At 38.9% G+C, this 24,377-nt stretch overlaps 1 protein-coding gene across 2 annotated transcripts in view; it reads left to right on the forward strand.

Annotated features, from left to right (window-relative positions):
- The window catches only part of ATP6V1A (ATPase H+ transporting V1 subunit A), a 63,393-nt gene that overhangs the window by 15,291 nt on the left and 23,725 nt on the right, over positions 1–24,377 (forward strand). For both annotated transcript variants that reach the window (XM_009200002.3, XM_003893942.3), the window contains exons 2-6: positions 16,226–16,317; positions 18,520–18,648; positions 21,618–21,832; positions 22,091–22,228; positions 24,091–24,242. In XM_009200002.3, the coding sequence (XP_009198266.1) occupies positions 16,236–16,317; positions 18,520–18,648; positions 21,618–21,832; positions 22,091–22,228; positions 24,091–24,242 (716 nt within the window). In that variant the 5' untranslated portion in view covers positions 16,226–16,235. The remainder of the gene's footprint in view (positions 1–16,225; positions 16,318–18,519; positions 18,649–21,617; positions 21,833–22,090; positions 22,229–24,090; positions 24,243–24,377) is intronic.

The raw sequence follows: 24,377 nt of genomic DNA on the forward strand, positions 1-24,377 counted from the left end.
GGACGTGGAGGTTGCAGTGAGTTGAGATCACACCATTGCATTCCATCCTGGGTAACAAGAATGAAACTCTGTCTCAAAAAAAAAAAAAGAAAAAAATTGGTAAAGTCATTTCATAGGCAGTTAATCTGACAAAAGCCTATCCAAAAGCCAGTCATTGCAATGCTAATACGCCATGAAGGTTGATGATTCCAGAAGAGAATTTGCTGATGACAGCTCTTGGCACTATGAACTTGGAATTGTAGACTATTTAACATAAGAAATTTCATTATTATTTTTAAGTACATTTTGTGTGGGGGGAATACTATAGGATTTCAGATAATTTAATACTACATTTTGTTGTCATTATTGGATTTTAAAGGTTTTTCTAATATTGCAGTATAACAGTAAACACATATATAAATAAGTCCTTATCCACATGCCAAATATATTCCCAGAAATACAATTTTTGGATCAAAAGGCTTGAACATCTTTAAGGACTCAGTTGCATATTACCAATTTTTTCCCCACATTTCCTAGAAAATAATAAATCCAAATTAACCTTTTCTTGATGGTTATGGGTCATTCTTATTACCATTAGTCAATTCACATCTCTTTCCTTTTCACCTTCCATTTATTTTATTTTATTTATTTTTTATTTATTTTTTTGAGATGAAGTCTCGCTCAGTCTCCAGGCTGGAGTGCAGTGGCACAGTCTTGGCTCACTGCAACCTCTGCCTCCCGGGTTCACCATTCCTCTGCCTCAGCCTCCCGAGTAGCTGGGACTACAGGCACCCGCCATCACGCCTGGCTAATTTTTTTGTATTTTTGGTAGAGACGGGGTTTCGCCGTGTTAGCCAGGATGGTCTCGATCTCCTGACCTCTTGATCCGCCTGCCTCAGCCTCCCAAAGTGCTGGGATTACAGGCGTGAGCCACTGCACCCAGCCCTTCCATTTATTCTTATAGAGTAATCTTTAATGGTTTGCTGCTTTAAATCTGCAGTGGTCCAAAGTATTAGATAATAATTTTTAATTGTGCATAAATTGAGCCCTAAGACTGTATGAAGGTCTTTTGCCATGTGCAGAAGCTTTAAGACTGTCATTATACCAGTTCAGAGATCTTTTGTTCTCCTGTTTCTTAGGTCTTCACTTTATTTCTATTGAAGGTGGCAAGTTTGACTTCTCGTGTATATAAATATTGTACTGTAATTAGTTCTAATACCATATTTTGTTGTTTGTAGGACATTTTTCTCCCATATTTTTAACAGCTCTGAAATTAGTGCCTGTCCTGCAATTTCTGGAATGCCATAATTTGTCAGGTTTTTTTCCTTAGTAGTACATCAAATAAAGGAGTTTATTAAAATTGATATTAGATTAGGTGAAATATGGTATTAACTTCTAAATAGGGGTCTGTGTGTTCGTAAGAATTGCTCTTGTGAGACATCAGCATGGATTCTTTGGTAGTTGCCTTGCCTTGTCTTTACCTAGTCAGTAAGTTAAAATGAATTAAAGTGTCAGGGTGCAGTGGCTTACACCTGTAATCCCAGCACTTTGGGAGGCTGAAGCGGGAGGATCACTTGAGCCCAGGAGTTCAAGAGCAGCCTGGGTAACAGAGTGAGACTTCATCTTTACATAAAAATCAAAAAGTTAGCTGGTGTGGTAGTACATGCCTGTGGTCCCAGCAAGGGAGGCTGAGGCAGGAGGATTGCTTCAACCCAAGAGATTGAGGTTACAGTGAGCCTTGATTGCACCACTGTACTCCTGCCTGCGGGACAGTGCAAGACCTCGTCTCAAAAAAAAAAGAAAAAAAAAGAAAAAGTGTGTTAGCAAAATGTTAAAAACAGCTCAAAATAGGAAGCAGTCTTGTTATGCAATAGAGAGTTACTGTTGTTAGATAAAGTATGGTATCTATTTAATGGAATGGTATACAGTTTAAGATGACACAAAGACTGTGTAGCACATAGAAAAATTGAAGTAAAATAATTGTATTCTAGTATTGATTACAATTATGTAAAAAAATTGTGGGGAAATAAGTCAATCATATTCAAGTGGTGAGACCTTTCATTAGGTATTTTTAAAATTATAAGCATATTGCTTCTGAAAGCAGATTTTAAAGAAAGATGTGTAACAAATGCTTTCTTTACTATTTATATTGTTGGCTGTCTTCTTGGCTGTTTACATCATAGGTAAGTTAAGCTTTAAATCGATAGGATCTTCTTTGGTGTCTTGTTTTTTCTTTGTAACCTGAAACCAGGAAAATTTCCTGAAAATTCAAATGTGGGATATTAAGGTGAGCTTTACAATTACTTTTCTCCCTTTAGTTTATCAAGTTTAAGAAATAAAAAAAATAAGGCCCGGCACAGTAGCTCATGCCTGTAATCCCAGCACTGTAATTATGCCTGTAATCCTAGCTCATGCCTGTAATCCCAGCACGGAGGTGGGGGGATCACTTGAGCCCTGGAGGTGGAGGTTGCAGTGAGCTGAGATTGCATCACTGTACTTCAGCAGAGGTGATAGAGCCAGACCCAAATCATGTCTTAATTAAAACAAAAAAAAAAGCAGGAATTTCTTACCCTAATTCTGTTTCAGGTAGCTTCGTTGTTCTGAACTTAAAATAATTGACCAGAAATTTCCCACTACTGTTCTCTATTTTTAGTAGTAGCAAAGTTGTATTGAGTCTGTGGGCATCAATATTGTGATTATCCTCAAATATGCCCATTTTCCTCTTAGATATGTCCATTTACTTTGTAGTCACATTGATGTTTTATCTTTTTTTTGGCTAATATAGTCAGTTATGTTTGTGTTATAAAGCTAGGTATTAGCAAAATACAGCGTTACGTTTTTAAAAAATCTTAGTTCTATAAGAGATGGGGCCAGGTGCAATGGCTCATCCAGCACTTTGGGAGCCCGAGGTGGGCAGATCCCCTGAGGTCAGGAGTTCAAGACCAACCTGACCAACGTGGTGAAACCCCGTCTCTACTAAAAATACAAAATTAGCCAGGCATGGTGGTGCATGCATGTAATCCCAGCTACTTGGGAGGCTGAGGCAGGAAGAATAGCTTAAAACCGGGAGGTGGAGGTTGTAGTGAGCCGAGACGGCGCCTTTGCACTCCAGCCTGGGCAACAAGAGCAAAACTCCATCTCAAAAAAAAAAAAAAAAGAGAGAGAGAAAGATGGGTGGCCAGACGTGGTGGCTCAGCCTGTTATCCCAGCACTTTGGGAGGCCGAGGTGGGCAGATTACCTGAGATCAGGAGTTTGAGACCAGCTTGGCCAACTTGGTGAAATCCCATCTGTACTGAAAATACAAAAAAAAAAAAAAGGTAGACAGGTGTGGTGTCATGCACCTGTAATCCTAGCTGCTCGAGAGACTGAGACAGGAGAATCGCATGAACCCAGGAGGCGGAGGTTGCAGTGAGCCAAGATCGCACCACTGCACTCCAGCCTGGGTGATAGAGCAAGACTCCATCTCGAAAAAAAGGAGATGGGTAATTTAGGAACAGTCAATTCTTGTTCTACTAATTACTCCTTAGTTTGTGAATGACCCATTATGTCACCTTTTTTTCATCTTCTCCCTTTTGCCTGCATCTTATCCATTGTCATTCTAACATAGGGTCAGTAAGTAATACAAAAAAAGTCTTTAGTTTGATTGCTATAACAAATAGCCATAGACTATGTGACTTAAACAGCAACATTTCTCATGGTCTAGAGTGTGGGAAGTCTGAGGTCAGGGTGCCTATAGATCCTGTGTCTGGTCAGAGCCTGCTTCCTTCTGGCTTGTAGATGGATATCTTCTTGTATCCTCACATGGTAGAGAGCAGAGATCATCTCTCCCTTTCTCTCTCTCTCTCTTTTTTTTTTTTTTTTTTGCTTCCCTTGAGACAGAGTCTCACTGTTGTCACCCAGGCTGGAGTGCAGCAGTGCGATCATGGCTCAGTGCAGCCTCAACCTCCCAGGCTCAAGCAGTCCTCCACTTCAACCTCCTGAGTAGCTGGAACTGTGGGCGCACACCACCACGCCCTGCTAATTTTTTAATTTTTTTGTAGGGACAAGGTCTCACTATGTTACCTATTCTGTTCTTGAACACCTGGACTCATGCAATCCTCCTGCCTCAGCCTCCCAAAGTGCTGAGATTACAGGCATGAGCCACTGCATCCAGCTCAGAGATCATCTTTAGAGGGGCACTAATCCCATTCATGAGGGCTCCACCTTCATGACCTAATTATGTCCCAAAGGCCCCACTTCCTAATACCATCACGTTGAGGGTTGGAATTAAAATGTGAATTTTGGGTGGACACACTTAGTCCATGACACATGGCTTTCTTTTCTAAAAAATGGTATAGTTGGTGCAAAAGTAATTGCAGTTTTTTCCATTGCTTTTGATGGCAGAGTGGCAATTACTTTTGCACCAACCTAATAGCTAAAGGTGAAAACTGTCTAAATAAGGTCTTTTGAATTATTTATTAAATGCCTAGGTGTTGTGATCAGACTAAATCTGGTCATCATCAGTCTTTAGTTCTGTCCCCTATTTCTGAATTAAATAATACCTATTTCATAGGACTATTGTTAAGAGTTAAAGAGATGTTTGCTTTTTAACGCAAAATACAGGTGTGATGCTTAACAAATAGTAGTTGATGTTATGTCTTTTTTTTTTTTTTTTTTTTTTTTTGAGACGGAGTCTTGCTCTGGTGCCCAGGCTGGAGTGCAGTGGCATGATCTTGGCTCATTGCAACCTCAGCTTCCTGGGTTCAAGCAATTCTCCTGCTTCAGCCCCCCGAGTAGCTGGGATTACAGGCACATGCCCAACTAATTTTTGTATTTTTAGTAGAGACCAGGTTTTGTCATGTTGGCCAAACTGATCTCCAACTCCTGACCTCATCCACCTGCCTCAGCCTCCCAAAGTGCTCGGATTACAGGTGTAAGCCACTACGCCCAGCCTGATGTTATCTCTTTTTAATTTCAGAACATTTTACTGAGTTACTGCTGTATAAGACACTATGCCATATGAAAGGGAGGAAGTAGGAAAATGATATAATATGCACCTTGAGGGCAGGGATACTTGAATCTGTACATCAGTTTTTCCATTGACCATAGGCTTCTAGCCTATACATTGATACTGTGGAACTTGTACACTCAGTACAGTATTTTGTTACTGTTTCACCTAATATCACACAATTTTATTTAAAAAAATTTGAGGGGAAAGGAATCTACTTCTTTTTTTTTTTGAGATGGAGTCTTGCTCTGTTGCCCAGGCTAGAGTACAGTGGCGCAATCTCAGCTCCCTGCAACCTCCACCTCCTCTCTGCCTCAGCTTCCCGAGTAGCTGGGGTTACAGGTGCCTGCCACCACACCCAGCTAATTTTTTTGTATTTGTAGTAGAGACAGGGTTTCACCGTCTTGGCCAGGCAGGTCTTGAACTCCTGATCTCGTAATTCACCCACCTTTGCCTCCCAAAGTGCTGGGATTACAGATGTGAGCCACCGTGCCTGGCTGGAAAGGAATCTATTTCTAAAAGTGACATAAAAATCATTTCTGGACAAGCTTGTTGATGAACCTTAAGTATGTTTAGTATTCCATTCCCAGTTTAAGTGTCCAGACTAGCTTTTATCGTCACTATTTCTTTTTCAGGAATGCGTTTGTTTTTGATACACAGTTGAAATAGAAGAGTGTGTGTGTGTGTCCTCAAATAATTTTATTCCAATAAGAATAAATTTTTCCTGATTGTTAGTCCAGTTTGCCAGCTGTGACTTTGCTGTTCTTCTCTACTCTTTGATTCCTACTTTTTTCTACACATTTCATTGTAGTCCACCTTAGTAATTGTTATGGACTACTTCACTGATGACCTTATGTTTGTTCTTAACCTTTTGGTTTATTTATTTTTAAAAAACCACTATGAAATATGTACAATATAAAAATATTTATTTTTGAAAGTCCTTTCTTGTTGTGTTGGTTAATTGAGTGTGCCAATGAAGGCAACAAGGACTCAGATGTCTTTTGTCTTCCTGTTTTGTCATCCTTAGCAAGGTGGGCTGCCTGCTTAGCTCCCTCAGCGTCCTAATATGGCTGCCACAGTTCCAGATGTCCCAGGCAGATGACCAAATCCCAAAGGACAATATTGTTTCTCATAGCCTGTATCGTTTTTTTTTTTGGAGATGGAGTCTCGCTCTGTCGCCCAGGCTGGAGTGCAATGGCGTGATTTCGGCTCACTATAACCTCCGCCTTCCAGGTTCACACAGTTCTCCTGCCTCGGCCTCCCAAGTAGCTGGGATTACAGGCGCACATCACTATGCCCAGCTAATTTTTGTATTTTTAGTAGAGATGGGATTTCGCCATGTTGACCAGGCTAGTCTCAAACTCCTGACCTCAGGTAATCCACCCACCTTGACGTCCCAAAGTGCTAGGATTACAGCCACTGGGCCCAGCTGCCTGTATCTTTTAAAAGAACAAAGAAATTATTTCCAAAACATCTCCAACAGATTTTGCCTTAATTCTTGTTGGTCAGAACATCATTTATTATGTGCTTATTTCCAAAGCAGTCGAGGGAACTGGAATTATAGTAGTAGACTTACCAAATTTTGAACAAAGTTGGCTTTTGGTTGGCAAGGAAAAATCAGGAAACTAAATATACATAGTGAAATAAATCTGCCACATAAGCCATTCTAATAGGGTTGCTAGGTAGGTGGATTGAAGGAGATGAATAGAGAGTGTCACAAAATGACTAGTACGATACTCTAAAAATATGATAAGGTAATGTTATTTGCTGGAATTCCACCTGTTCTATAACTTCCTGACCAAACATAAAAATATTAAACAGATTTGAGAACCCTTTCTATAAAAAGATGAACAGTGTGTGAAAATAAGTAAGTGATTATAATCCATTAGATTCTTCTGAACCTATTTTTAAAAATCTGTGATTTCCAGAGATAGTCTTTAATCAATTAGATAGAATGTATTTTTTCATTACACTCTAATGTAACAAGTGTTACATCAAAATAATGCTTCATTATCAATGAAGTGCCCCAGGATTTTGTATGTGAGTAAATATTACCTGGGAATCTTAGTGTTTAACTTTTATGTATCACCTCTTCTTTGCCCCCAGCAGCCATATCATCCAAGACTCTGGTAGTAAAAAGAATAATTTCTGAAATAATGAAATTACCAGTTGCGCTAACCAGCAGCAATTTGGAGTGGACCTTATAGAAAAAAATTTTTTCCTCTGGTGTTATTTGCCACTGCAGTGTTCTGCAGTGCTTGTTGGGGAGAGACTGATGACTCATTAACTCAGATGGGTTGCCTATGCTGCCTTTCTGGATTTTTCCTCTTCTACCACAGGGTTTTTGTTTTTGTTTAAATCTTTCACAAATGGGGTGGAGAGGGGCACTCCTATAATTTGTAACCAAAGAATCTTAGTTGTAAGTTGCATTTACTTTTTTTTTTTTTTTTTTTTTGAGACGGAGTCTTGCTCTGTCGCCCAGGCTGGAGTGCAGTGGCGCGATCTCGGCTCACTGCAAGCTCCACCTCCCGGGTTCACGCCATTCTCCCGCCTCAGCCTCCGAGTAGCTGGGACTACAGGCGCCCGCCACCACGCCCGGCTAGTTTTTTGTATTTTTAGTAGAGACGGGGTTTCACCATGTTAGCCAGGATGGTCTCGATCTCCTGACCTCGTGATCCACCCGCCTCGGCCTCCCAAAGTGCTGGGATTACAGGCTTGAGCCACCGCGCCCGGCCGCGTTTACTTTTTTACCCTTAAACAAGGTTGAAGTCATAACAACTAAAGGCAACATTTTAATATAATCATTGATTTGATTTTTCTATGAGTGCATCTGTGCATACCGCACTGCTTTCACGAAAGTATGTAATAAGTATTGCTGCTTTTATTTATTTATTTATTTACTTTTGAGACTCTCACTCTGTCACCCAGGCTGGAGTGCAGTGGCGCAATCTCCGGTCACTGAAACCTCCACCTCCCAGGTTCAAGCAGTTCTCCTCCCCCAGCCTCCCAGGTAGCTGAGACTACAGTTTTGCGTCACCACGCCTGGCTAATTTTTGTATTTTTTGACAGAGACAGTATTTTACCATGTTGGCCAGGCTGGTCTTGAACTCCTGACCTCAAGTAACCTACCTGCCTTGGCCTCCCAAAGTGCTGAGATTACAGGCATGAACTATCGTGCCTGGCCTCATGCTTTTATTTTTTAAATGTTGGAGAACAACAATAGTTGTATAGGCCGGGCACGGTGGCTTATGCCTGTAATCCCAGCACTTTGGGAGGCCAAGGCAGGCGGATTACCTGAGGTCGGGAGTTCCAGACTAGCCTGGTCAATTTGGCGAAATCCGGTCTCTATTAAAATGCAAAAAATTAGCCAGGCATAGTGGCTCGTGCCTATAATCTCAGCTACTTGGGAGGCTGAGACACAAGAATTGCTTGAACCCAGAAGGTGGACATTGCAGTGAGCCGACATTGTGCCACTGCACTCCAGCCTGGGTAGCAGACTGAGACTCTGTTTCAAAAAAAAAAAAAAATCAGTAGGTGTATATTGTCTTAAGAAGGAGTTATTAAATAGCCTGTAAAGCTATTTTATGTAGCATTAAATCATATCATAGTTTGGACCTTACAGAGATTTGGGATAAAATTAACTTTCAGGCCAGGCATGGTGACTCACGCCTGTTATCCCAGCACTTTGGGAGGCTGAGGCGGGCAGATCACAAGGTCAGCAGTTCAAGACCAGCCTGTCCAATAAGGTGAAACCCTGTCTCTACTAAAAATACAAAAAAAATTCGCTGGGTGTTGGGGCGCATGCCTGTAATTCCAGCTACTTGGGAGGCTGAGGCAGGAGAATTGCTTGAACCTGGGAGGCGGAGGTTGCAGTGAACTGAGATCACACCACTGCACTCCAGCCTGGGCGACAGAGGGAGACTCGGTCTCAAAAAAAAAAAAAGTTAACTTTCAATATAATCTAACTTGCAGTATAATTTGCTTGTTGAAAGTTGGTGTTCTAGGAGATTGTTTTAATATTTTTAAAAGCCTATTCTTTTTCACTGAGAAGCATGAGCATTCAATGATGAAGCAGAAGGTTTTAGTGGGGTATTTTTAACTATTCACAGATAATAAGGAAGAGTTATAAACAAATTAGTATGTTGTATGACCATGCTTACCAAAATGCTTTATGTTTAGCCATATTCAGTCATCAGGTCACTATAGTATGTCTGCGTGATGAGTAATTTTTATTTCACTGTGGGGAGAAAACACTTGGATATTTTTCTTTCTTTTTTTTCTTCAGTTTTTTTTAGTTTCTTATTTTTATGGATACATAAGTGTATATATTTACGAGGTACATATTTGTCTTACAAAATTTATTGTATGAGATGAAGTAGAGTATAAAACTTGTTTGGATTTCAGAGAATATACAAGAGCATGCCAAGAAATTTCCCTGCTTACGGTAGACTGCTATAGCATCCTGTTTCTGGTTCACATTCTGGGATGGAGTAGATAGAGTGGTTATTCACGTCGATGTTTACTTGAATCAAGACATTTGAAAGGAAGGGGGTGGAAGCAGAGTTGGGCAGAAGAAGAAGTTGAAATGCAGTGCAAGTCCCACAGAGCCTCAGTTACCCAGTGGGAGAGATCTGGAGTGAGTGTTGCTTGTGAGAGTATCCTGCATCAGGCTGAGATGGCTGGGCCTTTGTACCTCATTGTGTCCATTCAGCAGGTGCACACTGCCCTGCAAGTGGTGTGAATGCAGGCAAGGCAGCTGTCAGCATCTGAGGCTGACCTTGAAGGGCTGACAGCTGTTAGTTATTCAGTAATCACTATGGGAGTGCTTTTTGGACTGGGGATATTTGAGCAGAGACATGAATGATGTTAATAAATGAATCCTAGAGAAAAGAACATTCTAGGCAGGAGCACAGGAAATATAAAAGATCCATGTTGCTGTAGCAGATTAAAATGTAAATATTTTAAAACATCAAAATGGACAAAAATGCTTGGAATTTTACACTTTAAAACTCGTGTTTTCATAATTATTATGAAAGATGTGGTAAGAGCAGATTTCAGGATATATTTACAACCACTTCTCTGTATAAACACAATGGAGTAGAGAAAATTAAATTACTCAGAATCATCATCATTTTTTTCTCCACTTAATATTGGCCTTTTTTTTTTTTTTTTTTTTGAGATTCAGTCTTTCTCTGTCACCCAGGCTGGAGTGCAGTGGTGTGATCTTGGCTTACTGCAACCTCTGCCTCCTGGATTCAAACAATTCTCCTGCCTCAGGCTCCTGAGTGGTTGGGATTACAGGCGCGCGAAACCACACCCGGCTAATTTTTTTGTATTTTTAGTAGAGATGGGGTTTCACCATGTTGGTCAGGCTGATCTCAAACTCCTGACCTTGTGATCCACCCGCCTTGGCCCCCCAAAGTGCTGGGATTACAGGTGTGAGCCACTGCGCCTGGCCAATATTGGCTTTTTAAAAAGGACAGTCATCTTGGTTTGCTAATACAGTAATATTCACCAAATTAATGCAAATTTATGGATCTGGCGACAATTATCTTTATGTAAATTTGTGGAATTATCACTAGGACTCTAGGTTCTCTTGTTAGTATGATGTCACTTCCTAATGTCTGCTGTCTTTGGCATAAATTAAATAATATGTGCCTAAAAATTAAAGAGTTAAAAAGCATAGAATCATTAAAATTCTCATGTTGGCTAGGATTTTCCAGCTGACTGCTAAACCCACAAGACAGCTGAGTCATGAACAAACTCATTTGGTTTCCGCTAATCATTGCTCATACATTTAGAGGCATGCACTGTTTAGTCTTAAAGGGAAAGTATATAAATACTCGTTTTAAAAACCCAGAACAGACATCATTATTCCCTCATAAACTTTAGAATACCTTCCTGAACCACAGGTTTCAACCATCTGTAGGGAAGCTTTATTAGATACTTTGATGCCTCTTTGTTCATCCCTCCAAGTCTCAGCTTAACCTCCTGTTAAGTCACTTTCATCTTACCCAAGTCTAGGTTAGATGCCATTGCTTTATGCTTTTCTAGATGTCCAGCCTATAGTACTCCTAAGAGAGCACATATATCACCTTATGATAACTACCTGTTTGTCTTTTCATCCCACTATGCCAGAAGATCCTTGGGGGAAAGATTGTGTCTTACGTCATTATATTTTCTATCTATAATATAGCAGGTGGCACATCATCAATGCTTAAAAAAAAATACAGTTGGTCTTAGAAAATAAAGTTATGATAAAATACACCTGATAACTAGGGGAAAAAAACTAGTTAAGTGACTAGATTTGGTTCAAGATAAGAACTATGTACCCCATCCCAGAATGTGAACAAGAAACAGGATGCTATAGCAGTCTACTATAAGCAGGGAAATTTCTTGGTATGCTCTTGTATATTCTCTGAAATCCAAAAAAACTAGCTGAGTGACTAGATTTGGTTCAAGATAAGAACTACTAGATTTGGTAGCAAGATAAGAATCACTGGACACTTTAGAAAAAGGCTATCTTAGCTTATATTAACAGAACAAAATTAGTAGTCATCAGTATTACTTTTCTGTTAGGGATACTGTTAGATGCCTCACAAAAACCCCATTAGATTTTAGAGATGAAACTGAGGCTCAAAAGGATGAAAGAATTTGATTTGCCTAAGGACACAACTTATAAATTCAAAGTCTTCAAACCGTGGCATTTGTCTCTCAATAAAAAGAAGCATTTGCCAGGTGTGGTGGCTCACACCTGTAATCCCAGCACTTTGGGAGGCCGAGGTAGGCAGATCACGAGGTCATGAGATCGAGACCATCCTGGCTAACATGGTGAAACCCTGTCTCTACTAAAAAATACAAAAAATTAGCCAGGCATGGTGGCGGGCGCCTGTAGTCCCAGCTACTCAGAAGGCTGAGACAGGAGAATGGCGTGAACCCGGGAGGCAGAGCTTGCCGTGAGCCGAGATTGTGCCACTGCACCCCACACTCCAGCCTGGGCAACAAAGCGAGACTCCGTCTCAAAAAAAAAAAAAAGCATTCAGGGCCAGGCACAGTGGCTCATGCCTGTAATCCCAGCACTTTGGAATTACAGGTGGGCAGATCACTTGAGGTCAGGAGTTCGAGACCAGTCTGGCCAACATGGTGAAACCCTGTCTCTACTAAAAATAAAAAATTAGCTGGGCATACTGGCGCACACTGTAGTCCCAGCTACTCAGGAGGCTGAGGCACAAGAATTGCTTGAACCTCGGAGGTGGAGGTTGCAGTGAACCGAAATTGCACCAGTGTGCTCCAGCCTGGGTGACAGAGTGAGAGTGAGACCCTGTCTCAAAAAAAAAAAAAAAAAAAAAAGGGCAGCATTCAGAATAAATGAAGTAGTACTCTTCAGTACTCAATCATACAGCGTCTAGAATGTTGTTTTATTTGTACTAGTTAAAAGAAATACTGACCTTGTGAAATACTTCTAGAAAAGGGTAGTTTCAGGAGTGAGGGATCTGAAAAGATTATGCTTTGAGGGACAGTGGAAAGCACTAAAGAGAATTTGCTTGGAGCGGAAACATACCTTGTGTGGCTATAGTAGTTGGAAAAAATAGGGCCAGAGGATAGAAGTTAAGGGAAGTAGATTTAGTTTGGATATGAGATAGTATTTCTAAAAACAGAATGGCTTTTTCCAAATTCAGGACCTATATTCAAATAGTGTTACTGATGACATTTTTGTAAGCATATTACATTTCACAAGGAACTTTTTTTTTTGAGACAGAGTTTTGTTTTTGTTGCCCAGGCTGGAATGCAGTGGTGCAATCTTGGCTCACTGCACCCTCCGCCTCCCAGGTTCAAGCAATTCTCCTGCCTCAGCCTCCTGAGTAGCTGGAATTACAGGTGCCCACCACCATGCCCGGCTAATTTTTGTATTCTTAGTAGAGACGGGGTTTTGCCGTGTTGGCTAGGCCAATGTCGAACTTCTGACCTCAGGTGATTCGCCCACCTCAGCCCCCCAAAGTGCTGGAATTATAGGCATGAGCAACCTCACCCAGACACAAGGAACATTTAAGCAAATTTGTAAGGCAATCACAAGTCTGGGGTAGGTGGTAGCATTATTACTGTTTTTCAAATGCAGATATTAAGAGATTTAGATTTGTCCAAGATGTTCTGCAGCATGTTATTGGTAGGACCAGAATGTGATCCCAAGTCTGCTGACCCATGATCTCATGCTGTTTCCACTTTAATAGGCAGATGACCATGTATCATGAATGCTATAGAGGAAATACCCATATTTGGGGAGGAATTTAGACTATGTATGATTGTCAGTTTCTTCTGATTTTGAAAATCTTTGATTTTCTGAAGATTGAAATTTCACCTCATTCACTTGTTCACTACTTCTTTGAAGACTCCTCCCAACCTGTTGTCCAATTAAATATGTTTGTCTTTAAATTTTCTTTCCGTTTTCCCCTGTATTATCTCATAGTTTCTAGAAGGTCTCGTTCTGTCTCTTTAGATTCCAATGTTTTACAGTCCTATGCCTGCTCTTAATGACTTCTTCTACTGTGTCTTCAGGAAGCCAAAAAACCTAATAAATTTCTGCCAGGAGCAGTGGCTCATGTCTGTAATCCCAGCACTTTGGGAGGCTGAGGCAGGCAGATCACTTGAGCCCAGGAGTTTGAGGCCAATCTGGGCAACATGGTGAAACCCTGTCTCTACAATAAATGTAAAAATTAGCTGGGTGCGGTGGCATGTGCTTGTCTTGCCAGCTACTGGGTGGGGTGGGGATGGGGGCGGCTGAGGTGATCACTTGAGCCCAGGAGGTCAAGGCTGCAGTGAGCCGTGATCCCGCCACTGCACTCCAGCCTGCGTGACAGCAAGAACTTGTCTCAAAGAAAAAAGAAACAAAAACTTACTTTACAGCTACTTGTTCACTATACTTCATCCATATTGGTCTACACTTCTTCAAGTTGGAATCAGTTTCTCCTCTGTTCCCAAGGTGGTGTTTGCCCCTCAGTTGAGCATTTAAGTAATTTTGTTTTACTATACAGCTATTTAAAGCTTCAAAAGCTCTGTAAACATATAATAAATGGAATTCCATTGACATTCAAGCCTTACCTATTTCCTGAGCTGCTTCAACTTATCCTGCCTACCCTACTTTAATTCTGTTAAAGTAATTGAATACCATTCTTCTCATAATAGTTGTCCCTCAATCTTCACTGATTTCCTTGTGTTTATAGAATAAAGTCCACTTGTTATTTTGGCAGTCAGTTCAAGATCCACAAATTAGTCTTTACCCTTACATCCTTGTTTCCCACTGCTGCTTTAATATAAGTCTTTTATACCAGTCAGGCTGGTCTGTTCACTATTCCTGAATGTTTTTCTCCATTCTTTTGTTATTGGCACCCCCTCTACCCTCCGCAGTGTCTTTGCTACCTTTCTTTTTCTACCGTGTGCAAATTCTACCTGACCTTCAAGATGTCTTCTCTAAACATTCTAATCTTTGAACTTTTAGTAAATAAGGGTGTATTATTTGGTACTTTATCACTTACTGATCTATGACTCTTTGTGGTTATTTTTGGACATTATTTAGCTTTTCAAGTGTACATGTATTTCATCTCCCTCATTCAATTGGTAATAGTTATTAAGGTAGACCAGCAGTCACAAATAAACTTTCTCCTTTGGAATCTGTTATCAGTTTTCAATGTGAACTTGGATAGTTCATGTTTTTTAGATTGTATATCTATAAAGTAAGAGGTTGAAATGAATTTCTTAAACTATTCTGTGTGTTCCACTAAAAGAAGGAAAAACATTCCTAGTTAAAATTTAAAGATAGGTAATAAATAAATACTTTTAAAATGTAAAATATATCATTTGTTACATTGTTAAAAATGCTGTGGTATAAAATAAAGTAGGGAAGGAGGGAGGATGTTGCAGTTTTAAATAAATGGACAGAGAAGCCTCATGGAAAAGGTGATGTTTGAGTAAAGATCCGAAGGGATACTGAACATGGTGACTCACACCTGTAATCCCAACACTTCAGGAGGCCAAGGCCAGAGAATCACTTGGGTGGGCCCAGGAGGTTAAGATCGGCCTAGGCAACATACTGAGACCTTGTCTTCACAGAAAATAAAATAAAATTAGCCAGATGTGGTAGCACACACCTGTGGTCCCAGGTACTAGGGAGGATGAGGTGGGAGGATCTCTTGAACCCAGGACGTTGAGTTGGCTGTGAGCCATGATCACACCATTACACTCCTGCCCAGCTGACGGAACCAGACCGTGTTAGAAAAAAAGACCTGAAGGAGGTGTAGGAGCAGATACCTTGGAGAAGAACATTCTAAGCAGATGGAACAACCTGTTCAAAGGCCCTGAGGTAGAATGTGCTTATGTTTTTGAGAACTGACAAAGAGTTCAGAATGTATCTGCAGCATGATTAAGTGGAAGAGTAGTTGGATAAGTCAGAGAGGTCATTGAGGATGGGCTTGTTGTAGGGGTGGATAAATCTTTGAAAAAACTTTACTTTTTTGTTATACTTATCGATATTTCCTATGAAATACCTCACATAGAGATATAATTCAGTTGTGATATAACCATTGAGCATCCAGGAATAGGGTAGTTTTAACTACATTTTGGGAATTTTGGCTGGGTTCAGTGGCTCACGTCCATACTCCCAGAACTTTGGGAGGCTGAGGTGGGCAGATCACTTGAGGTCAGGAGTTTGAGACCAGACTGGCCAACGTGGCAAAACCCTGTCTCTACTAAAAATACAAAAATTAGCCAGGCGTGGTCACATGCACCTGTAATTCCAGCTACGCTGGAGGCTGAGGCACAGAAATTGCTTAAACTTGGGAGGCAGAGGTTGCAGTGAGCAGAGATCCTTCCACCGCACTCCAGCCTGGGTGGTGGAGTTAGACTCTGTCTCAAAAACAAACAAATACTAGCTGGGACACACCTGTAGTGGTGTGTCCTGTAGTGGCACACACCTGTAGTCATAGCTACTTGGGAGGCTGAGGCAGGAGGATTGCTAGAGTCCAGGAGTCTGAGGCTGCAGTGAGATATAACTGTACCACCACACTCCAGCCTGGGTGACAGAGAGCCTCTTAAAAATTGTTTCAAATTAAGAAAAAGGAAATTTTTATATTCTACTTTGAAGAAGTATAATAACTCAAGAATACACCAAGGATGAGAGTGGTCTCATCTTAGTGGACTACCTGTATTTTGGTTCTTTTGCTTTAGGGTTTATAATTATAGCTTATTTATTTATTTATTTACCATAGGTAAACCAACATGGATTTTTCCAAGCTACCCAAAATACTCGATGAAGATAAAGAAAGCACATTTGGTTATGTGCATGGGGTCTCAGGACCTGGTAAGTAATACATCATAATCTCAAAATAAGGATATCTAACTTTGATTAATGTCTTTTCAAAATATTTTACATAGAAATATACAACTTTCTGTTTACCTGCATAAATTCCATTTGTTATTAGGAGATCTCATAGTGACTGTAAGACTTAAGTAGAATCTGTATCATAAGGGCTCATCTAGCATTGATTATCTAAATTTGATAATTATTGAGGTGCTGCTTTGTGATATCCTGTTTATAATTATGTAAATGTTCAACCAGTGTTCAGTTTTATGTGTCTTAATTTTTTGTTAAATTTGAGGTAAAAAAACTATGAAGTATATTGCTTTTAATATGTAATATCTTGCATATAGCAGGCATTCAGTAAATGTTAATTTGCTTTGAACTTTAATAATTCAAATGCTCAAAGCATTTCTCAGTAATACTAGCTTTTGCGTTTTGCATTTATGAAACTTTTTGAATGGTTAAGTGTCTTATTAACTACCTGTGGGAAAGAAGTTTTAGTACCCAAACTTTGTGTCCATTCTGCCAAAACGTGGAGTGCTGCTTTTTAAATAATAAATCTTGCGCCAGTATTTGTTTTGTTATTGAATACTCCCTCTACAAAATGTGATTCACAGTCACAGTTTCTCTAAGTAAAGCCTGCTTAGTGATGTATTATCCTTCAAACCTCATGCTATATAGTCTTTTTCTTGTTCCAGTTACAGTAGTGGTGATGACAGTTTTTTGATGTTTATGCAAATGAAAACTGTCAGTCACTGTCCCCTTTTTTCTCCCCCAAGAACTTGGTGTTTGAGCTTGATTTCATTGGCAAGTCATTAAAAGGTTATCAGTATCTTTTGCCATGCAGAGAAATAATTGTCCTCTCAATGATCATAAGGGTCTTTAGGAAGGACAGGCTAAACCCAAGAACTTTTAGAGAAAAAGCAAAAGAACATCAAAGAGTTCAGGAAAAAATATTCTGTGAAACTGTGTAGTAAACTGCTCCTGGAAACAATTTTTAAAAACAAATTTTTTTAGATTTTACTTTAAGTTCTGGGATACATGTGCAGAAAGTGTAGGTTTGTTACATAGGTATACATGTGCCATGGTGGCTTGCTGCACCTATCAATCTGTTATATAGGTTTTAAGCCCCACATGCATTAGGTATTTGTCCTAATGCTCTCCTTCCCCTTGCCTCCTGCAATTTTTAATTCTTAAGTACTTAATAAGGCAATGGAACAATGGCATCCTTTTTTGGCTTATGAAATATGATTTTTAAATTTCACTATCTCTGGTATTTCAGTGCATCTTAATTCTTAAGTAATCAGTATAGAGGTAAATATTTACAGAATGAATAAGTCTTCATTGTTTTAACACAGGTTAATTAACTCATAAAACTTTAATAGTTTCCACTGAAGTATTACCTGTTATATAGTTCTAATCAGTTGTATCACAAGGCTAAATATTAAAAATTGGTTTATTCTTACACGTGTCTAAAAATATGGCAACTTTTCCTTTCCTCCCTGCTAGAAAAGTAATTTTTGCTTACTAGACAACATGGTCCAAAATAGTAAGTTCAGTAAATGGAATTCCATTGATAATTTCTTACCCAATGGTGGTGACTGATTGTAAATATCCTTATGGCCTATGAAAAAAATTTTGTAGATGTGCGTGTGAGTTTTTCTAGTAGAGCTATTATTAGTTTTTCAAAAGGGTCCATGTCCCAGAATAGTTCTAAGAACCACTGCTGTAAGTTGTTAGAAAGTAAAGATGTTCCTTTAGGTCTGTCTCTCAAAGGAAATGGTAACAGCATAGCAAAGTGATAATTGTGTGGCATTCCACCATACTACTAGCCAAACCATTTATTCCAATTTCTACTTTTAAAAGTTTTTTTATTGTTCCAAAGCCTTCACTCCATATATCATAGCAACTCTCAGAACATACTTGAATCCTACCAGGTAAGTTTGCCATGCAGAACTTGAAATGTTTGCAAAGTTTTCATGTATATTATGTAAATAAATAATCTTTGGCTTATCTGTTTATATTATACACTAAAAATGTATCTATGTGAAACTACCAGTATGTTCAATAGTAGGTTTTTATTCTTCTTATGAATATATGAGAGAGGCACGATACTGGGTTTATTGGGTGTTTTAATAATTTGTGACTATTCACAGAACACTAGAGTTTTAAGTAATCAAAATAGTCTTTTGTTCTCTTCAGTGGTTACAGCCTGTGACATGGCGGGTGCAGCCATGTATGAGCTGGTGAGAGTGGGCCACAGCGAGTTGGTTGGAGAGATTATTCGATTGGAGGGTGACATGGCTACTATTCAGGTGTATGAAGAAACTTGTATCCTTTTTGGCTCAATTTCCTGCCACTTTCTATATTTCAAAATTTAAGGATTTAGGCCAGGCACAGTGCCTCACACCTGTAATCCCAGCACTTTGGGAGGCCGAGGCAGACGGATCACCTGAGGTCAGGAATTTGAGACCAGCTTGGCCATCATGGTAAAACTCCATCTCTAATAAAAATACGAAAATTAGCTGGGCGTAGTGGCAGGCACCTGTAATTCCAGCCACTCGGGAGACTGAGGCAGGGGAATCGCTTGAACCCCGGAGGAGGGAGGTTGCAGTGAGTCAAGATTGCACCGCTGCACTCCAGCCTGGGCGACAGAGTGAGACTCTGTCTCAGAAAAGAAAAAAAAAAGTAAGGATTTAAGCCAAAGGTAGAAGCAGCAAAGCAGCAACAACTAATGTTATTAGAAGCATGAAATGCTGGTGTTGTGAAGAGACCTAAATTATACAGGAGTACGTTACAGAAAGAGAGAAAGGTACTATGAATTAATATTCTTATTTTAAGAAATTAGTATCTTCTGAACTTTCATTGCTCTTACTGCTTCAGTAATTCATGAACTTCAGGGGGATCAACTGAACTTTTTCTTCAGTGGGACACATACTGTAGAAGAAAGCGTAAACAGAATAACAATATTGATTTGTGAAGTTAAAATTCTCCAATTATGATTTCGGTTTAAAATAGTAAGTCCACAAATAAATTGGTCACCATAATAGCACTGAGTGACGTATTACATTTCAGTTTTATTACTAGGAAAGCTTTACTATTTGGTTATCATAATTTTGGCTTTTAAACATAGTATTTATTTTCAATTTTCTATGAAAAATAAGCATAAAGGGTTAAGCCTAGTGAAGAAGAATCACTTTTTTAGTGCTTCTATATGTGTTTTACTTTGATTCTCAAAATCAGCATTAATTATTTGAGTATTTAATCAAGATTTATTTGGTATGATGTTTTTGCCATTCTAAAACATATGCATGCAGATAACTAGTCTCTCTATAGTACTAGGTGCCAATTTAAAACAAAATCATCTAAAAATTTTAAATAAAAACAGAAGTTTTTGTAGCTATGAAATCGTAACTAATCAGAAATATTTTTTCTATTGTTACTTTTATATTTTGTTTAATCTTTTACATGGCTTGAAGATTTAAAATAAATGAAAATGTAAACAGTGACAACCCTCCTTGCCTTTGTTGTCTTGTATCTAGCCATTTATCAAAACACATACACACTTCCATGCACACATGCAACCACATTTATAGCTCCCTTTATTGTATATCCTTCTAGTTTAGTAATTACAGACATGAGCAAATACAAATATTTGTATTTTTCTTTCCTTTTTCTCTCTCTATATGTATTTGTTTTTTGTTTGTTTGTTTTTTTGAGATGGAGTCTTGCTCTGTCGCCCAGGCTGGAGTGCAGTGGCACGATCTCGGCTTACTGCAACCTCCGCCTCCCAGGTTTAACCTATTCTCTGCCTCAGCCTCCCGAGTAGCTGGGATTACAGGCGTGTGCCACCACACCCAGCTAATTTTTTGTATTTTTAGTAGAGACGGGGTTTCACCATCTTGGCCAGGCTGGTCTTGAACTCCTGACCTCGTGATCCACCCGCCTCGGCCTCCCAAGATAGCATATTATATGTACTGTTATACACCTTGCTTTTTTTCACTTAAAAGTATATGTATTCTAGAAGATAAATAGATATGTGATAAATATAGTAAAATACTAAAGGTAGAATCTAACTGGTAGAGATTGGAAGTCCACTGTAAAATTCTTTCAACTTTGTTGTTGTTCAGAAGATTTTCATAATCAAAATTGGAAATGAAAATACATAGTTTAGAGATATTTCTAGAGGAATTCATGATAACTCTGGTTCTTTTTTTTTTACAGCCGTATAATAATTCCATCATATAAATGTACCATTATTTACTTAACAATATCTTAATGATAGAAGTTTTGGTTTCTAGTCTTTGGTTGTTATAAACAGTGCTACAGTATAAGTATAGTAAGAATTCACAGAAGTTGGATTCCTAGGTCAAGACTTACCCATTTTGAATTTTGATAAATATTGCTAAATTGCTCTCAGGAAAAGTTGTACTGATTTTACTCCTGTCAACAAATGTGTGAGAATAAAGTGGACTCATTATGCTTATTTATATGTTTTATTCTTATTTGTATGTTTTCAAAATAACTTTATTTTTAAGATTTTAGGTTTTGTCCCAGTACTAATACCCTTATCAGGGGACTGATTCCTTAGCCGTATATGTGAAGCAATGTATTAACGAGAGGGTTTTGCTTCTATTTTTAGCCCTGTGGTTTCCAAACTTTGCAGAGGCATTCTGAGAAGCTGCAGCAAACTCATGTGGTGCCAGGATATTTAAAATTTTTGAGGCAAACACAGGAATGTTAGACATATTGTCAGACACCACATGAACTAGTAGCTTGAGATAATAAACAGTTTCATTATGTTGCTGTACTATATTTTTGTCAGTGATGTCATATCTTTGCAAAGCTGAGTTTTTGGCAGTTGCTAAGCTACAAAAGCAAGTATAATGTGAAAATCAAAATGGAACAGGTTTCCAATCTGATTCCAAGATTGGAAAATTATATAGTTCCCCAAGGGCATATACATTCATAAGAATTATGGATATTTAGAACTGAAATTAATATTCTTTTTTTTTCAACTTATGCATATATTTTTCTCAAATTGCTACTCAGTTGTTAGGACATATATACATATTAGGTTATTTAGACATAACTATTTAATAAATGCAAGTGTTAGATATATCTTTTGTCCTGGGACACTGAAAAAAATTACTGAAAACACTACAAATCCTGTGAACTGAGAAAGTTTGGGAACTTCTGTTTTCACTTCTTGAGTGGCATTTCCTTGTTAAACTGTGGTATTTCCTGTTAATAGTGTCTTTAAACCTTCATAGTAGGTTTTCCTTAGCTGCTGTTTTTAGCTGGTGTTTCTGTTGGAGATCCTGTACTTCGCACTGGTAAACCCCTCTCTGTAGAGCTTGGTCCTGGCATTATGGGAGCCATTTTTGATGGTATTCAAAGACCTTTGTCGGATATCAGCAGTCAGACCCAAAGCATCTACATCCCCAGAGGAGTAAACGTGTCTGCTCTTAGCAGAGATATCAAATGGGACTTTACACCTTGCAAAAACCTACGGGTATGTCTGTGTAGCCAAGAATTTCTGAAGTTCTTGAAAGAATATAAAATGAATGTTTAGTAAACTACATTGTACTGGTAGTCCAAATAAAAATAGACTACAGAAGCATAGTTTAAATTTTTTCTTAACTCTACTTTGTGGGATTTTAGAACTAATGTTTTATTGATAAGTCAAGTAAATGATTTAAATTATAGCAGCAGGGGCAAGTCTACTTGACATTTATTTGAAAATTAAACAGCAAATACATTTATCCTCTAGGTTGGTAGTCATATCACTGGCGGAGACATTTATGGAATTGTCAATGAGAACTCGCTTATCAAACACAAAATCATGTTACCCCCACGAAACAGAGGAACTGTAACTTACATTGCTCCACCTGGGAATTATGATACCTCTGTAAGTATCATTTGAACTTGATCCTGCAGAGTGGCTCTATTTTTATATGACAGCTGCCCAGTTTTAGTGCCCTAAGTAATTAAACAATTGATATTTAATATGTAAGTTTTGAATAACTCCTATAATTTTTGAAGGTTTTTTGTTTGTTTTTAACTTGGATTCAGGGATAAAAAAGCAGAACATAGTATTTCTTTTTAAAGAAATGTAACAGTTTTCTACCATCTTAACTGATGCTACATTTATTTAAAACCCTAATTGTTTAGGCATAGAATAGACTTTGATTTTAATGGTGTATTAATATTCACATAATAATTATGTAATAGGACTGGGCGCGTAGTCTCACACCTGTAATCCCAGCACTTTGAGAGGGCGAGGCGGGCAGATCACGAGGTCAGGAGATCAAGACCACCCTGAGCAATATGGTGAAACCCCGTCTCTACTAAAAATACAAAAATTAGCCAGGCGTGGTGGTGGGCGCCTGTAATCCCAGCTACTCAGGAGGCTGAGGCAGGAAAATCGTTTGAACCTGGGAGGCAGAGGTTGTAGTGAGCTGAGATTGCACCATTGCACTTCAACCTGGGCAACAGAGCAAGACTCCATTTAAAAAATAATAATAATTATTATTATATAATTATATAATTATTATTATATATTATTATGTAATTATTATTATTATATAATCGTATATATTATATAAGATTATTTAAATTATCTTTTTTTCTTTTTCTTTTTTTTTTTGAGACAGTGTCTTGCTGTGTTGCCCAGACTGGAGTGCAGTGGTGCAATCATAGCTCACTGCAGCCTCAACCTGCTGGGCTCAAGCAATTCTATCACCTCAGCCTCCCAAGTATCTGGGACCACAGGCACATGCCACCATGCCCAGTTAATTTTTTTTTTTTTTTTTTTTGAGATGGACTCTTGCTCTGTCACTCTGTCACCAGGCTGGAGTACAGTGGGGTGATCTCTGCTCACTGCATCCTCTGCCTCTTGGGTTCAAGCGATTCTCCTACCTCAGCTTTCCAAGTAGGCGGGATTACAGGTGCCTGCTACCACACTCGGCTAATTTTTGTTTTTTTAGTAGAGATGGGGTTTCACCATGGCCAGGATGGTCTTGATCTCCTGACCTCGTGATCTGCCCACCTCAGTCTCCCAAATTGCTGAGATTACAGGCGTGAGCCACCGCGCCCAGCCTAATTAAAAAAAATTTTTTTTAGAGACAGGATCTCATTCTGTTGCCCAGGCTGGTCTTGAACTTCTGTACTCAAGTGATCCTCCTGCCTTGGCCTCCCAAAAGTGCTGGGATCACAGGTGTAAGCTGTAATCCATGCCTGGCCCTGGATTAAAACTTAGACCTTTAATGTTATTTACAGTCACATAATACCAAATACATTAGGCTCATAATCTTTATGGGTATGAAGATAACTTTATTGAAAAGACTATCATAGCATATAATTTTCTCCCAATAAAATGTGATAAGAAATAGTAATTTTTTAATCATTTCATAAGAGTAAGACTGTGCTCTATCAGATATGGAGAACAAGAGTTAAGACAGGGATTTGGGGAAATCAACTAGACTTGCACACTAGTTTGGAGACTCACTCCCAATGGAGCAACCCCCCTAAAGCAGATAATTCAAATTCATATTTCAACAAAATTAGAGATTTCTGTAGGGCCATGGACATTGGCGCTATTTGTGAATGTTTGAAAGCATCTCAATGTTCACAAATGTTATTGTATTACTCGTTACCTTTTTGCTTACATGTATCACCTTCCTAACCCCAAGGAGAATCGGGTTACTTTGATTTTGAAGGAAGAAATGTTCACAAATTTGACCATACTAAAATCGTACTGTATTTTTATAGGATGTTGTCTTGGAGCTTGAATTTGAAGGTGTAAAGGAAAAGTTCACCATGGTGCAAGTATGGCCTGTACGTCAAGTTCGACCTGTCACTGAGAAGCTGCCAGCCAATCATCCTCTGTTGACTGGCCAGAGAGTCCTTGATGCCCTTTTTCCGTAAGTTTGAGATGTGTCCCATGATTTTCCCTCAGAGTTATTATATGTGCTTATGTTTTTATTATCTTCATAGATAAAGGGTTTATGTGTTTAACACTGTAATACATTATCTAGAGTAATAATGGTGAATTAAAT

The sequence above is a fragment of the Papio anubis genome, chromosome 2 (assembly GCF_008728515.1).
Source record: "Papio anubis isolate 15944 chromosome 2, Panubis1.0, whole genome shotgun sequence".
Taxonomy (NCBI): Eukaryota; Metazoa; Chordata; class Mammalia; order Primates; family Cercopithecidae; genus Papio; species Papio anubis.